At 44.8% G+C, this 13,242-nt stretch overlaps 1 protein-coding gene across 1 annotated transcript; it reads left to right on the forward strand.

Moving 5' to 3' along the window:
* Positions 1 to 4,593: 4,593 nt before the first annotated feature.
* LOC123035765 (cysteine-rich venom protein VAR11) lies at positions 4,594 to 13,178 on the forward strand. Its single transcript, XM_044454310.1, has 7 exons — positions 4,594 to 4,653; positions 4,887 to 5,006; positions 5,685 to 5,775; positions 7,876 to 8,024; positions 9,985 to 10,079; positions 12,043 to 12,131; positions 13,054 to 13,178. The coding sequence occupies exons 1-7, from the start codon at positions 4,594 to 4,596 to the stop codon at positions 13,176 to 13,178; spliced, it is 729 nt and encodes a 242-aa protein (XP_044310245.1).
* Positions 13,179 to 13,242: the final 64 nt, after the last annotated feature.

A 13,242-nucleotide genomic window follows, 5' to 3' on the forward strand; every position in this document is an offset into this window, starting at 1 on the left:
ATAGAATGGAGCCCTGTGGTACTCCATGGCATAGCTGCCATGGTGCAGAGACATAGTCCCCCAGCACCACCTTCTGGAATCAACCGTTGAGATAGGAGCGGAACCACTGCAAAGCAGTGCCTCCAACCCCCAATCCCGCTCACCTATCCAGAAGGATACCATGGTCGATGGTATTGAAAGCCACCAAGAGGTCCAGAAGAACCAACAGGGATGCACTCCCCCTGTCCTTCTCCCTGCACAGGTCATCGTACAGGGTGACCAAGGCAGATTCAGTACCGTACCCGGGTCTGAAGCCGGACTGAAAAGGATCCAGATAATCAGTTTCATCCAAGAGAGCTTGGAGTCGTCCTGCCACCACCCGCTCCAACACCTTGCCCAGAAACAGGATGTTGGCCACAGGTCTATAGTTAGTGGCCATCTCTGGATCCAGTGACGCTTTCTTCAGGACCGGTCGTATTACTGCCTCCTTTAAAGGGGCAGGCACTCGACCCTCCCTCAGAGAAGCGTTAACCACTTCCAAGATCCAGGTCCCAATCCCGTGCTTGGAGTTATTTATTAACCAAGACGGGCAAGGATCCAATAGGCAAGTGGTGGGACGTACTCGTCCAAGCACCTTGTCCACATCATTGGGCCACAATAATTGAAATTCCTCCAATAATTTTGGACCAGACGGTAGCATTGGCGTCGCCCCAGAGACCTCTGAATCAATAGTGGTGTCCAGCTCGTGACGAATCTGAGCGATTTTCTCCCTGAAATGCCTGGCAAAGTCGTCACAGCAGGCCTTTGAGGGTGGCATCGGATCTTCCTTAGGACCCGGGCGAACCAGTGAACTCAGCCACTGTGTGTACATTGCTAATAAACCAACATGTATGAGGGCAGATCGAGATGAGGCAGGGGGTGAAAGAGAAATAACCCTCTGGACCACTTTTGTGAAATTCTACCTTACTCATATTTTTTTCCAAATTACCTCTCTACAAAAGCAGAACAAGTTGGTTCTGGAAGGCATGTAGGCCAGTAATAGAGAGGAAATAAAATCTGATTAAAAAAACACATATTTGGGAAGAACTGTCACATATTTTCACATCCTATTTCACGTTGTCCTTGTGTGACTCACTTTGTGAAGCAGGAAGCACTTGAGCTAAGCTGAGTGCATATATATACAGGTATAAAATCCTTCACTGGAGCAAGGAAATCCACTCAGTTTTAAAGGGAAGAACTGCTTAAAGGTATAGAGAATTGTTTTGAACTGCCCAGAAAAAATAAGGGTAAGTAAGATTTACACTTCTTTTTAAAAAAAATAATTTAAGATACTCCCTTCCTTAAACAGGTGTCTTAGTTGTGTTTTGTTTTTGTCTAAAATCTTACAGGAAAATGTGTTAAAAATGAATGATAGAAAATGAAGAAAGGGATTATACCTCTGAAACAATGAAGCTTTAAACAAGTGAAATTGTAGGGTACGGTTCAAATCAAAAGACAGGCCAAATGCAGTATTAATCTCAGAGGACAAGTTTGCATGTCATGGTAACCCATCCTGGTGGTGAGCCGTGGTGAGCTGGCTGCTGCCCAAATAACCCAGGTTTGTCCAACATATGATTGGCCTTGCAGTAGATTGTCAGCCCCTGCCTTTCCTCCTACCCCCTTGGTCCTCCTGCAGGTAACCCAGGGGTTCCCATGGAAGGACCAACTTATCCACTTCCCCCACACCTACGGAGACTGTGAGCCCTTTCTCACAGGGCACAACTTTTTTGCTTGGGAAGGAGCAAAAGGGCATGCCACCCTATTTTCAGGCCAAAGGCGTTTCCAGAGCTAGCTATCAAAACTCAGACTCCTTGTAAATAAGGTTTTGATGAGGCAATAGAACAGGACTGTACGGCCAGCTGTCGAGACTTCTTTCCCTGCAAAATGCAGTGTGAGGCACTTTTACAATTTTCTGGGCTTAGAGGAAAAGTGCAAAATTTACAGGACCCTGAGGACAATCTGGGCAAAAAAGAATTTATTGATTATTTATTTTTATTTTGTTTCTCTATTGCCCAACAGCCAAAGTTCTCTTGTCAGTTCACAACTATTTCTCAAAACTACAAAAAGAAATACAGTAAAATACTGACACGGTTACAATAGAATGCACAATAGAAAATTTCAGCAAACATTTAAAACAGAATTGTGTGTGTGTGTGTGTGTGCGTGTGCGCGCACGCGTGTGTGTGTGTTATTTTATAAAACCAGTTTAAACATTTAAGACAATCACAATAAAGCTAGACTTAATCACAGCCAGCATGCCCTGACATATGCCCTCCAACACCATGAAGGGTCTGGGAAAAGAGGGCAGTTTTAACCTAATCCAAAAAGAGGACAATGTCTGTGCCAGGCAGGCCACTAGAAGAGCTTGTTCTACAATTGGGGACCCACCACTGAGAAGGCCCTTCTTATTATTGCCTCTTGTCTGTCTCCCTTGGAGTTGCCAGCAGGAGAAAGGCCTCCGATGCAGATTGTAGGGTCCAGGCGTTGTTCCATCTCGGGGAGAGACGTTCCATCTTGTAGGGTTTCGTAGGTTAAAACCAGCGCCTTGAATTGTGCTTCAGGGCATACAGGCAGCCAATGCAAATGGACCAGAATTTGTAGTCAGACCTCTAAGGGAAAATGCTAAAGGAGGTGGGGGGGGGGGGGGGGGAGCTGTGGCAAACAAAAGTTGCTCCGAAGTAACAGTTACTCCAAAGCGCCTGCTGCCCCAAAGTGTCGCTTAGCACTGCTTGGATATCAGTGGTAGCCAAAATGCTGGGCACGAGAGGCAAGGGGAGCAGCCCCTCTCACCCAGAGGCTCATGCACCACTTCCCTGCAGTCAAGTTGGGGCATTTAACTGCATTCGGATGACATACCAACCCACGGTGGGTGAAACAATCTCCAGAACAAGCCAAGAGTTTTCAAGCGACCCAATGGGGAATTGTTCAAGTTTGTGAGACATGACAACTCAGCGCAGTTTGCCACCCCCAGTGGCTTGGTGTGTTGTGCAACCCATCAATGATTCTTACTAGCTTGGAAGTGGAGTGAAGGAGCTATAAGGCAGCGATTATATTCTCATTATTGCCCCAAAATGCTGGAATCATGGCACCACCATGTAGGTGAGAAAGAGGGCAGTGTCATGAGCTGGTGTCTTTCCTCTTTTCTTCTGTTTATGAAACTCAAGACCATCCTTTGAGGAGCAGTTCTGTTACTGAAACAAAAGAGATTACAGAAGGTATGAACTCTAGATAGTCTTCTACAAGAGTGCTGGGAGAAGCATCTGCCCATGTAAAGAGTGAAATCCAAGCTGGAAGCTTCTCTTCCTTCCCTCCTTTTCAGTAAAGCTTCTGACTCCACCCTCAGGGTAACTCTTGCTGCATGAGGACAAGCCAGTGAGAATACCAGAGACTCTCTGTAACTGGGCAGTTCGTGTCTCCCATCACCTCCTCACTAGGTCAAGGACTGAGTCTTGGATCTGCTCCCTCTCCTGTTCCCAACATCCTTCCACCCGCCAATTCTCACACTCTGCCTGAGAAAATTCACTAAGCAACCTTGAAATTTCAGTGCCCTCTCCCACCCTTGCTGCCCCACCTCCTCCTCAGAATCAGACGAAACTGTCTGAACAGTATGTCATGACCAAGCAATGGGCCTCCCGATAGATGGATGGATGGATGCATAGATACATTATCTAAAATCTGAGCTATCCTAGTTTTATAATGCATATTGCTTAGTTCTGTGGTTAGACAGCCTTCACGACTGCCCTGTGAGGGAAGACAGACTGAGAAATTATGACTGGCCAAAGAACACCAAACAAGAGTTGCTTGTTTGGTGATCTGAGGCTGGCATCTCATGGTGCTTATCCAGTACTCCATAAATCCAGATGCTCTATAAATCAGTGCTGTATGAATCTAAAGGAAAACAAGCCAGCATTTCTGAAAGCAATTTTAACTCACTGAGTTGCCAGGGTTGATTGTTGATGATCAATCATACACTATACTAACAAATAATGAACACGTAAACCCATTAAATGAGAGTTCTCCATGAGTCTGGAAATGGTTCAGAATTTGCATTGCACAGATTTAATTATAAATTTGATCAGGTGGGTATCTGTGTGCCTTGTATCCAGAAATGTCTTACAATGAGCAGAAAAGCATTTCCATGAGGAACCTTTGATGAATTCTCCCCCTTTCCCTATCCGGCTGCAGCAACTCTGCCCCATTGCATGCCATTTCTGCATCACAAGTTCTTCAGAAAATGGCAAACCAGCCACGTTATACATGCACATGCATTCAGTATGAAAGCAACCATTACCAGATCATGCATACATTTCAAAAGGGCAGATCAATTATGCCTCCAGATGGATGATTTCCAGTGCTACCAATCAAAACGCATTGTGCAACTTTTCATTATTTTCAAATTTTGCAAATATTAAAAGAAGCCATAGGTAAGTACAGAAAGGTTTCCAAGCCACCAGTTGTTCCCACATAAGATTTCGTGAATGAAACAGGGGATGATTGTAAAATAAAAGCCTAATCTGGAAACCCCCCAATAATCACAGGTGATAAATAAGAGCATTTTTTTCTTTGCCTTTCAGCAATGATCCTGCTCAAACTGTATTTGACCCTAGCTGCAATCTTATGTCAATCACGTGGCACGGTAAGATATTTATGAGTTTGCATAAAATGGAATATTCCTAGAAGACTGATTCTAACTTTGGGCATAAAAGTGAGTTTATGCTGGATACAGATGTACTCCAGAAAGTGAATTTTGGCAAGAGATGTGTATTATTTCATGAATTATGTATTTCCTTGAATATCTATACAAATTTGCCAGCATGATCTTATAATCTTACAATGAAATCTAAGTGTAGGATAATGTTTATTTTGAAGACTTCTCTTGATCTTGATGATTTGATGACTACCAACCCTGAGATACAAAATGAGATCATTAACAAGCACAATGACCTACGGAGAACAGTGGATCCCCCAGCTAAAAACATGCTGAAGATGGTAAGTTATATTCTGAAACTATAAATGGAATAGATGAAGACCTATATGCTACACCAGCTTTTTTGAAGGTGTCTGGTTGGGATTGGTAAAAACACACATGGTAACTCCTTTCATGGGCTTTTGCTGACGAAAACAGTAGGCAGGTTCACGCAATGTGAAAAGTCACAGTGTTTTCTTATGCAGGTGTTTGGTTGGGCTGTCTGGACCCTGTGGTGGTATTTCAGCATTGTAATTTTAGCTTTTAGAACCCACAATGAGAAACCATGGTGTATTTCATTGTTTCTGGGTTTCACCATGGTTTTCTGGTCATCGGAACCCATCATTGTGGTTTCCATGGGTCCAGTGTGCAACCAACAGAGCCCCATAGAAAGAACAGCAGCTGCAGGAGCTGCCCGGTCATCTAGAGTGGGATTAAATTTCAGGCACAGTGGCTAATGGGACACATGTCAACAGCAGGAGACGTTTGCAAGGAGTGTGGAAACCATGCTAGTTTAAAAACCCTAACCCCACCCCCACCACTACCCATATATATTTCTTAGTGTATTTAAAAAAATATCCACTACCAGCCAGGATTAATCCATACCAAACAATCTACTTAAAATGTAATTCAGCAGCCATGGATCTGCCCACAACTCCCCCATCTCACAACTTATTAATTTTTTCTTCTATGATATTCAGTCCTGGGACAACATCATTGCAGAGAGTGCTAAACGTGCAGCACTGAGATGTAACTACAAGGAGCACACATCTATCGCAGAAAGAACAATAGGTAAGTAAAGGACTAGTTTTCAACAAACAAACAAACAAAAATTCAAATACATTATAACTAGAGCTTTGAAATCCATTTATAAATGGAAAGTAATTAGATTATAAACTGAAAGAAACAAAATTCCATGTCAATGGAAGTAATGGTAAACTTTTAATAAAAGCCTTGTCTATATGTTACTGGTTTCGTGCACAGACAATCCTGTTATTCTCCTCTTCCTTTTCATCTTCTCTTCTTCAAAATTGCATGATTCTGTCCATAATTTCTGGAAGCCAGCACATCAGTGGTATTGTTAAACTTGGGCCCTCAGGCTCCTGTCAGCTTCCCAGAACCCCAGATCTAAGCCCCAGAGCCCTACATGTCCATTGCACACCAAGGAAAATTTAAATTTGGGGGACAAAGTTCTATTTACTAAGTTTCTGCCCTTGCTGTTGGCCTGCAGCACCAGAAAATAACGGAATGCCAAACATTTCTCTGTAGTAAGACAACTCAACAGCAGAGGTTCTTCCCTCAAATAACTACTTTAATTTATTCTTATATTTATATCCCACTTCTTTTCTCGTACAAGGAGCCCAAAGTAACTTACATTGTCCTCCTTCTCCTCTCCATTTTCTCCTCACAACAACAACCTTGTGAGGTAGGCTAGGCTGTGAGTCAGTGAATCTTAGAATTAACCATGTCACAGAGCGGTTGTGGGAAAACTTGCCTATTTCTCACCAAAGAGTAAATTGTTTATTGTCAATTGTGTGAAAATGTGTGAAATTGTGTGAAAATGTGTGAAATTGTGTGAAAAGAGTAAATTGTGTGAAAGACATAATCCCATGGATGTTAAGACAGAAAAATTTCTACAAGCCCTAGCTATGCAGGCTGGAGAATGCTGAGAGTTGAACAATTTTTTTCTGCTTACATATGCATAGAATTGTACCCTATGAAGCCTGTATGCACAACCATTATTGGCACAGAAAGCAAAGAAAACCGACCACAAAAATGCCGTTTTTACCGTGGCTTCAACTATATGGAGAAATTTATATTATTTCATATTAATACATTTAAAACAAAAAACAAAATAACCCTGAGGACCCCACCTCTAGGTCCCCTTAGTATGTGTGCCAGACTTCAAGTGCCTAAGTTGTATGTACTTGGCGCTACAGCATGGACAAACACACATCCTCTGTGATTATTATAAATATAAATATGAAGGGACAAGTATGACTTTGTTAAATATAGTAATTGAATGAAGGTGAATTGATTACATTCTGGAACAGGATGCAGGAGAGAGAAATTTGAAGAATAATTGGGGGCGATTCCCACCCACCCCCATTTGCACTTGGCTTGCTTTTGGATTAGTACTCTTTTCAAATACTTCAGACTGTGATTTTGCATAAAACCTGTCATTGTTTTGTGCATAAATGTGCGTGCATGCGCATGTACACACGCGAGAGAGAGAGAGAGAGAGAGAGAGAGAGAGAGAGAGAGAGAGAGAGAGAGAGAGAGAGAGAGAGAGAGAGAGAGAGAGAGAGAGGTGGTCATGAAAAAAACCCTACCAGCTCCTCACTTGGTTGCATTTTTCACACTGTTGCAAATCAATACTAATTGCAGGGAAACAAGTGATTCTGATGACTGAAGCAGGAGGTGCATTAATGTTTGAAACGACGTAGATGAGGGCCCCGCGGGGTGTTGCGCAAGGCCAGGATTGCAGCAGTGCCAGGTCCCTTCTTCCCTGTATGGAAGCACAGGGATTCTCACGACTGGGGGAACTGGGTCGGGGGTGCATCCCAGTCCTGTCAGCTCATGAAATATCCTGCCCAGTGTTCCCCTCTTTCATGTCCAAAGATGTCATCAGGGGAATATTCTGCCTTATCTTATTACAAAATTCATTTCTGCAACACATGAAGTCCAAGAGCAATTAGTGCCCAAAGGCCAACATTTAAATATAATAGTAGCATTTTCATTTCTGGATGAGTTCTTAAAATTAGGGGTAAGAGATGATGGACCATGCAAAGACAAGGCCCTCACAGGTATGAATGTCCCTGAAGCAGTTTGAGGCATTGCAGAAGCAGTGGCGCTTTCACATTTTGTAAATCATCCCATCTCTACGTCTAGGTGGTGTGGTGTGTGGAGAAAATTACTTCATGTCAAGTAACCCTCGCACATGGTCTTCCTCCATTCAGAGTTGGTTTGATGAAAGGAACAACTTTATGTTTGGTTTTGGACCAACAATACCAGGCGTCATGGTTGGCCATTATACCCAGGTAGGAGAACATTCACCGCAGTTTGTTAAAACTGCACATGTTAATGGTGCTTCGTCCTGCTGTTTAGAATATGTTTGGGACCTAGAGAGAGAATCTGTCCAGAAACAGGGTTAGGAAGGTCTGTGCTGCCCACCAGTGACCTGGACACGCTCTTAATGAGATGACGCCCAGTTGCCCCGGCTCCATCAGCTCCCCTGGCCCAGCCAGCAATGACCCTCCTACTGCCCATTCCTGGGAATCTCTGCAGACAGCTGCTGAAATCCACAGCTAGGGGACACAACACACACAAGGGAAGGAAATAGCCGAGTACGAGCAATATGACCCCTATGTAGCTCATTCGGCACTGGGCCAGCAAAGAGTACCCATGATCAACCTGGAACAAGGGTTCAGCCCCTGCTCTGAGACACAGCCAGGCGGGGAACGGTCTCAGGAAAAAAGAGAGAGCATCTCAGGACTCAGATGCACATCCAGCAGCTCCTGCACAATAGGAGCCCCGGAGATCATGCAGTGCTCGGCTTTCTCCAGCAACCTGCCCCAAAGTCCAGCCATAGACTGAAGGAGCCCAGGCCCTCCAGGATTATAGGACGAGCCTGGCTGCATCCAGCCAAGGTTCCAGCTAATGTTTTTATTTTTATTTAGCACGTTTATATACCGTCTTGTAGCCACACAGCTCTCTAGCTGGTTCACATAAAAAACCGTGTGAGGAATCTGCAAAAGGACATGAAGGTAACCCCAGAATGGTAGAGGAGGGTATATTTTCCTTTGTTAGAGATCCCTGAAGCAAAGCCCATGTGAGGGGCCACACTAGGAAAGGAGGCGGGTCACCCACACTCAAGCACACCTGTGCAGCCAGGAACGGGGGGGGGGGGGAGGGCAAAATCCTTGCTCCTACATGGTCCAGTCAGCTCTCTTGGACCACCCCCTCTCCCGGCAGCTGCATGACAAAGCCATTCCATGGACATAGTGCCTGAAAGGGCAGCCCTGTAGGTGCCATGGTGCCAGGTCTATGCCCTCCGATCTCCCGTCCTCCCTCTTCTCACATCACCCCCAAGTGACTGTCTCGGGCCATCGGGCAGCAGCAGGACGCACCCCTTGCTGCACCAGGGCAGGTGGCCCCCTTACAGGCCAGGGAGGGGTGCTGAGTGCACAAAGGGGGGTGGGGGAAGCCAGTGCTGCTGAGCCCCACAAGGCGCCTGCCCTGCCTCAGGGCCACTTCCGAATGTCAGCTGGAGGCCAGTCTCTGTCTTCCATTCCCTAGGAACAATGCAACACCTTGTAGTGCAAGGTCAATGGCTTTCTTATCAGAGCCCATCATGGGGGACTTCCTGAAAGGAAACTCTGTTTTGTTTGTTCTCCAGAATACTTGCTTGCAAGCACAAGAGGTGGAACCCACAGCCTGAGCCCTCCTTGAGGCACGTTCCCCATGCAGAAATGTGAAGCATAACAGAAGGAAACTAAAAGAGAAAGGGAGGGAGGGGAAGCTTTGCCACAAAATGAAAAAAGAATTGTGCATGGATCCATAAGAATACAACTTGTGGAGACAGGGTGGTCATGTGTCCTCTTTTACAGAGGTCGGTCCTCTATCTTAAGGCTTACCAAAGATCAGTCCTCCATTTCAAGGGCTACTCTGTCCAATTTTGGTTTAAAGGTAAAGAACCCTGAGAAGAACAAGTACCTCCACAGGAAGGCATGCAAGTCCCCGGCCACAGTCTTGCACGCTGTGGCAAAATGTGTTGAATTTTATTTAAAGCAGAATAACTAATTCTAAATGTACATTTTACCTACAAATTAGCCTCTGCACATTTTGTGCAAATCAAAATGGTCTTTTTCAGTGATACGTTTTATCTGTTTCAGTCATTCATAAATGGTTATGCTATGCAGAAATGCCCTGCTCAATTCCCCTTAAAGTTGCTTTTGGCCTGCATGCTAATTCGTAATGTGTTCACATCACATTCTGCAGGTGGTCTGGTATAAGTCTTACAAAGTGGGATGTGCTATCAACTTGTGCCCTGCTCAGAGCCTGAAGTACTTCCAGGTTTGCCAGTACTGCTCAGGGTATGTATGAACCCAGGAACGTAGCACTTCCTGGCAGTCTCCTGTTTTCACTCCTGAGACACCAGCGTTGAGGGATGCTGATCACTGGGATTTTCTAGGGTTGGCAAGTAACATCATTTTTTGTATTACAGTTGCTGGGAAGCAGCCCAGAAAGATGGTTTTATAAAACTGAAACACTCTTATAAAATTGCTTGAGGAAACAAAATCTATTTCCTCATGAGCAGCACATAAATGGCCAATAATTTGCTTTACTCGTTCAGATTGGCATCCCGTACACTCATACACGTTGCATGAATCACCAAAAAAACAAATAAATAAAATCTCCCAACAACAGGAAAGGAGCACTGGATGAACAAATAACTTGCAGGCTATTCTTGAGCAGAAGGTGTTTACATAAATGCATGCAATTCATCCATCTACACACATTCAGGGTGAACTCCTAATTCAGATTCTCTATTTCAGCAGCAGAATGTTGGCGTTATGGCACAACATCACACTTTTTAACATGACAGTTTCAAGGAGAGGAGATGTGAGAAAGCAGCAAGTTCTTTTGCTTGAGGCAGACACAACTATGTTGGCATATCTGGTTCTTTGCATTATGAAAGAAATCCGAGCCCCTTAGACACTGTTTGGATAAAGTAGGCACTAACTTCAACTGAATAAAACTGTGGCTTGTTGGCGCCAGATGACGCACTGGGCTATGAATGCTAGTGAAGTTTGATCCTGCCACCTTCACTCTATTCACTGAATCTGGCTTCCCATTGAAGCCCGGGCCCAATTCAAGGTGTTGGTGATGACCTATAAAGCCCTAAACGGCTTGGGTCCTGGCTACCTGAAGGAGCGCTTACGTCCATATACGCCCGCCCGCCCCCTGAGATCGGCAGGAGAGGCACTTCTCCAGGAACCCTCCATGAAGGAAATTAGGAGGGTAGGTACTCGGAGAAGGGCTTTCTCAGCGGTGGCGCCCAATCTATGGAATGCGCTCCCCGGAGAGGTCCACCTGGCGCCGTCATTATTTGTTTTTCGGCACCAGGCGAAGACCTTTTTATTCAAACATCATTTTAATTGCTGATATTATTTGCTTACTTCGTCCAGGGCGACTTATTTTATCATGTTTATGTGTTTTATATTTTTAGTGTTTTATATTTTAATTGTTGTTTTGTAAGCCGCCCCGAGGCTTCGGCGAATGGGGCGGCATAGAAATTTTTAAATAAATAAATAAATTCATCCAGGTACACCGTTCAGCACATTCCCCACCTGCTCAGCTGCCTGGGTTCCTCCAAGGCCTCCTCAGGAGTCTCTCCAAGGTGATTTTGATAGGTGCTCCATCAGTCACTCAACCCGTGTGCTTCTGTCCCTGCTCAAAACAGGGATTTTGAGACACAAAGAAGCGAAGCAGAACCACCCTGGGAGGGGTGACTGGCATGCACCCACAGAGGACTTGGAAACACGGCCAATGGCCAGCCCACCTTTTGGTGCAACCAGCACTGGGCACTCTTCTGGTCATCCTTCTCGCCCCAGTCTGGACACAGAAGGGCCCCTGTCTTCTTAGACCGGTGCGCTGCAGTGATTCAGAGCACAGGACTGGGCCTCTGGAGATCTGGCTTCTAGTCCCCACTCAACCATGGAGCTCGTGGACTCTCAGCCCAACCCACCTCACAGGGTTGCCGTTGCTGTGAGGATGAGATTGACAGCAGCAGGAGGAGAGTGATGTAAGTTGCCGTGAGTTCCTTGGAAGGAAAACAGTGAGGGTTGTTGTTGTTGTTGTGGTTGTTGTTGGCTACTCTATTATTATTGGCTAATAATGGCTACTCTTCAACTCACAGTATTTTCCAAGTGTGAAAGAGCAGATGGCAATTTAATAGGGCTGTCTCTTAACAGATGATCCTCACCTTTTCACATATAGCACATACTGTATATCCCCTGCTTTTTGGATCTTACATAGTTTTATTTCACATTCCAGAGGGAACGTTGCAGGTCGGAAATATGAACCCTACACAATAGGAGAACCATGTGCAGCTTGCCCCAAAGATTGTGACAATGGACTGTGCAGTGAGTTTAAAAATGATAGACTGTAGTAAAAGACATTGGCATGGGAGTAAATATTTAGTGTCCTTTAAGAGTTGTGTGTACTTTCCAATTAATTCAAACAAAGAAGCCATCATGCTGTCCTTCTAAGAGCAATTCTTGTGCCATCTAACAAGGGGCGATCTGAATACCCCCAAGAATGAACTGATAGCCTTGTCCGGCCATGGCCTCTCTGAATTGTTTCGGGCCACATTTGATGCCTCCTGGAGGCTCACAGGTCACCTGGGAGATGCTGGGCACTGGCTAGATGGACCAGCCTCCACAAGGCACAGTCTGGATGATCAGGGCCACAGGAGAGGCAGGTCACACGAAGAATGCTCCCATTGGACCCTGCCCAAATTTTTGCTCATCACGTCCCTATGCATTCCTTAGATGCCTCAGTAGGAGAGCCAACAGGTTATTGCCCATCTGGCCTTTGAGAACAAGACACAAAAAGCAACTTGAATCTCAGGATTGGGGGCATATTCAATGCAGTACATGCTCCACTCATGCCACCAAAAATTAAGTAAGACTTGTGTGTGTGTGTTTTAAAAACCATTCAAAAGTATTATGGCAAAACTATAATAGGCCAGTGAGAGACAGAAAAATCAGCCAAATAAATTCATAGATGGAGAAGATCCTCATCACAGTTCTGAGGTAGAAATTTAATTTAATTTAAAAGCTAGCATAACTGTGCCTCAAGGTTAACATGTAGAGGCATGGTAACATTTCTAAACAGCCAGGAAAAGAGTTCATCTGACTCAGAAACTGGAGGGCTTGATTCTGGGCACCTGGGTGGAGCTTTCTTCTTTTGGCTGATGCAGCAACATGGCATTTACCGGGGGTCTGGAGATGCTGTCATTTGAAAAATAAGTAATGTTGCCATCTTGTTTAATTTCATCCTTAGCTAACCCCTGTGAGTACAATGATGACTACACCAGCTGTCCAGATTTAACAAAACAGGTGGGATGCAACCATCCTGTAACGGCAAACTGCAAGGCTTCTTGTCAGTGTACCACAGAAATACAATAAGACTCCAGAATCCATTGCTCACACCAGTCATCTCTCTATTAAAATAATGGTATGACTCCTCAAT

Source organism: Varanus komodoensis, unplaced genomic scaffold (assembly GCF_004798865.1).
Source record: "Varanus komodoensis strain SLA01 unplaced genomic scaffold, ASM479886v1 scaffold7_3, whole genome shotgun sequence".
Taxonomy (NCBI): Eukaryota; Metazoa; Chordata; class Lepidosauria; order Squamata; family Varanidae; genus Varanus; species Varanus komodoensis.

Excerpts from the sequence above, each read along its gene's own strand:
- LOC123035765 (XM_044454310.1), top strand. The coding sequence starts at position 4,594 with ATGATCCTGCTCAAACTGTATTTGACCCTAGCTGCAATCTTATGTCAA. Across the intron at positions 5,007-5,684 it reads CTAAAAACATGCTGAAGATG|TCCTGGGACAACATCATTGC; the intron begins GTAAGTTATATT and ends TATGATATTCAG. Across the intron at positions 10,080-12,042 it reads GTTTGCCAGTACTGCTCAGG|AGGGAACGTTGCAGGTCGGA; the intron begins GTATGTATGAAC and ends TTCACATTCCAG.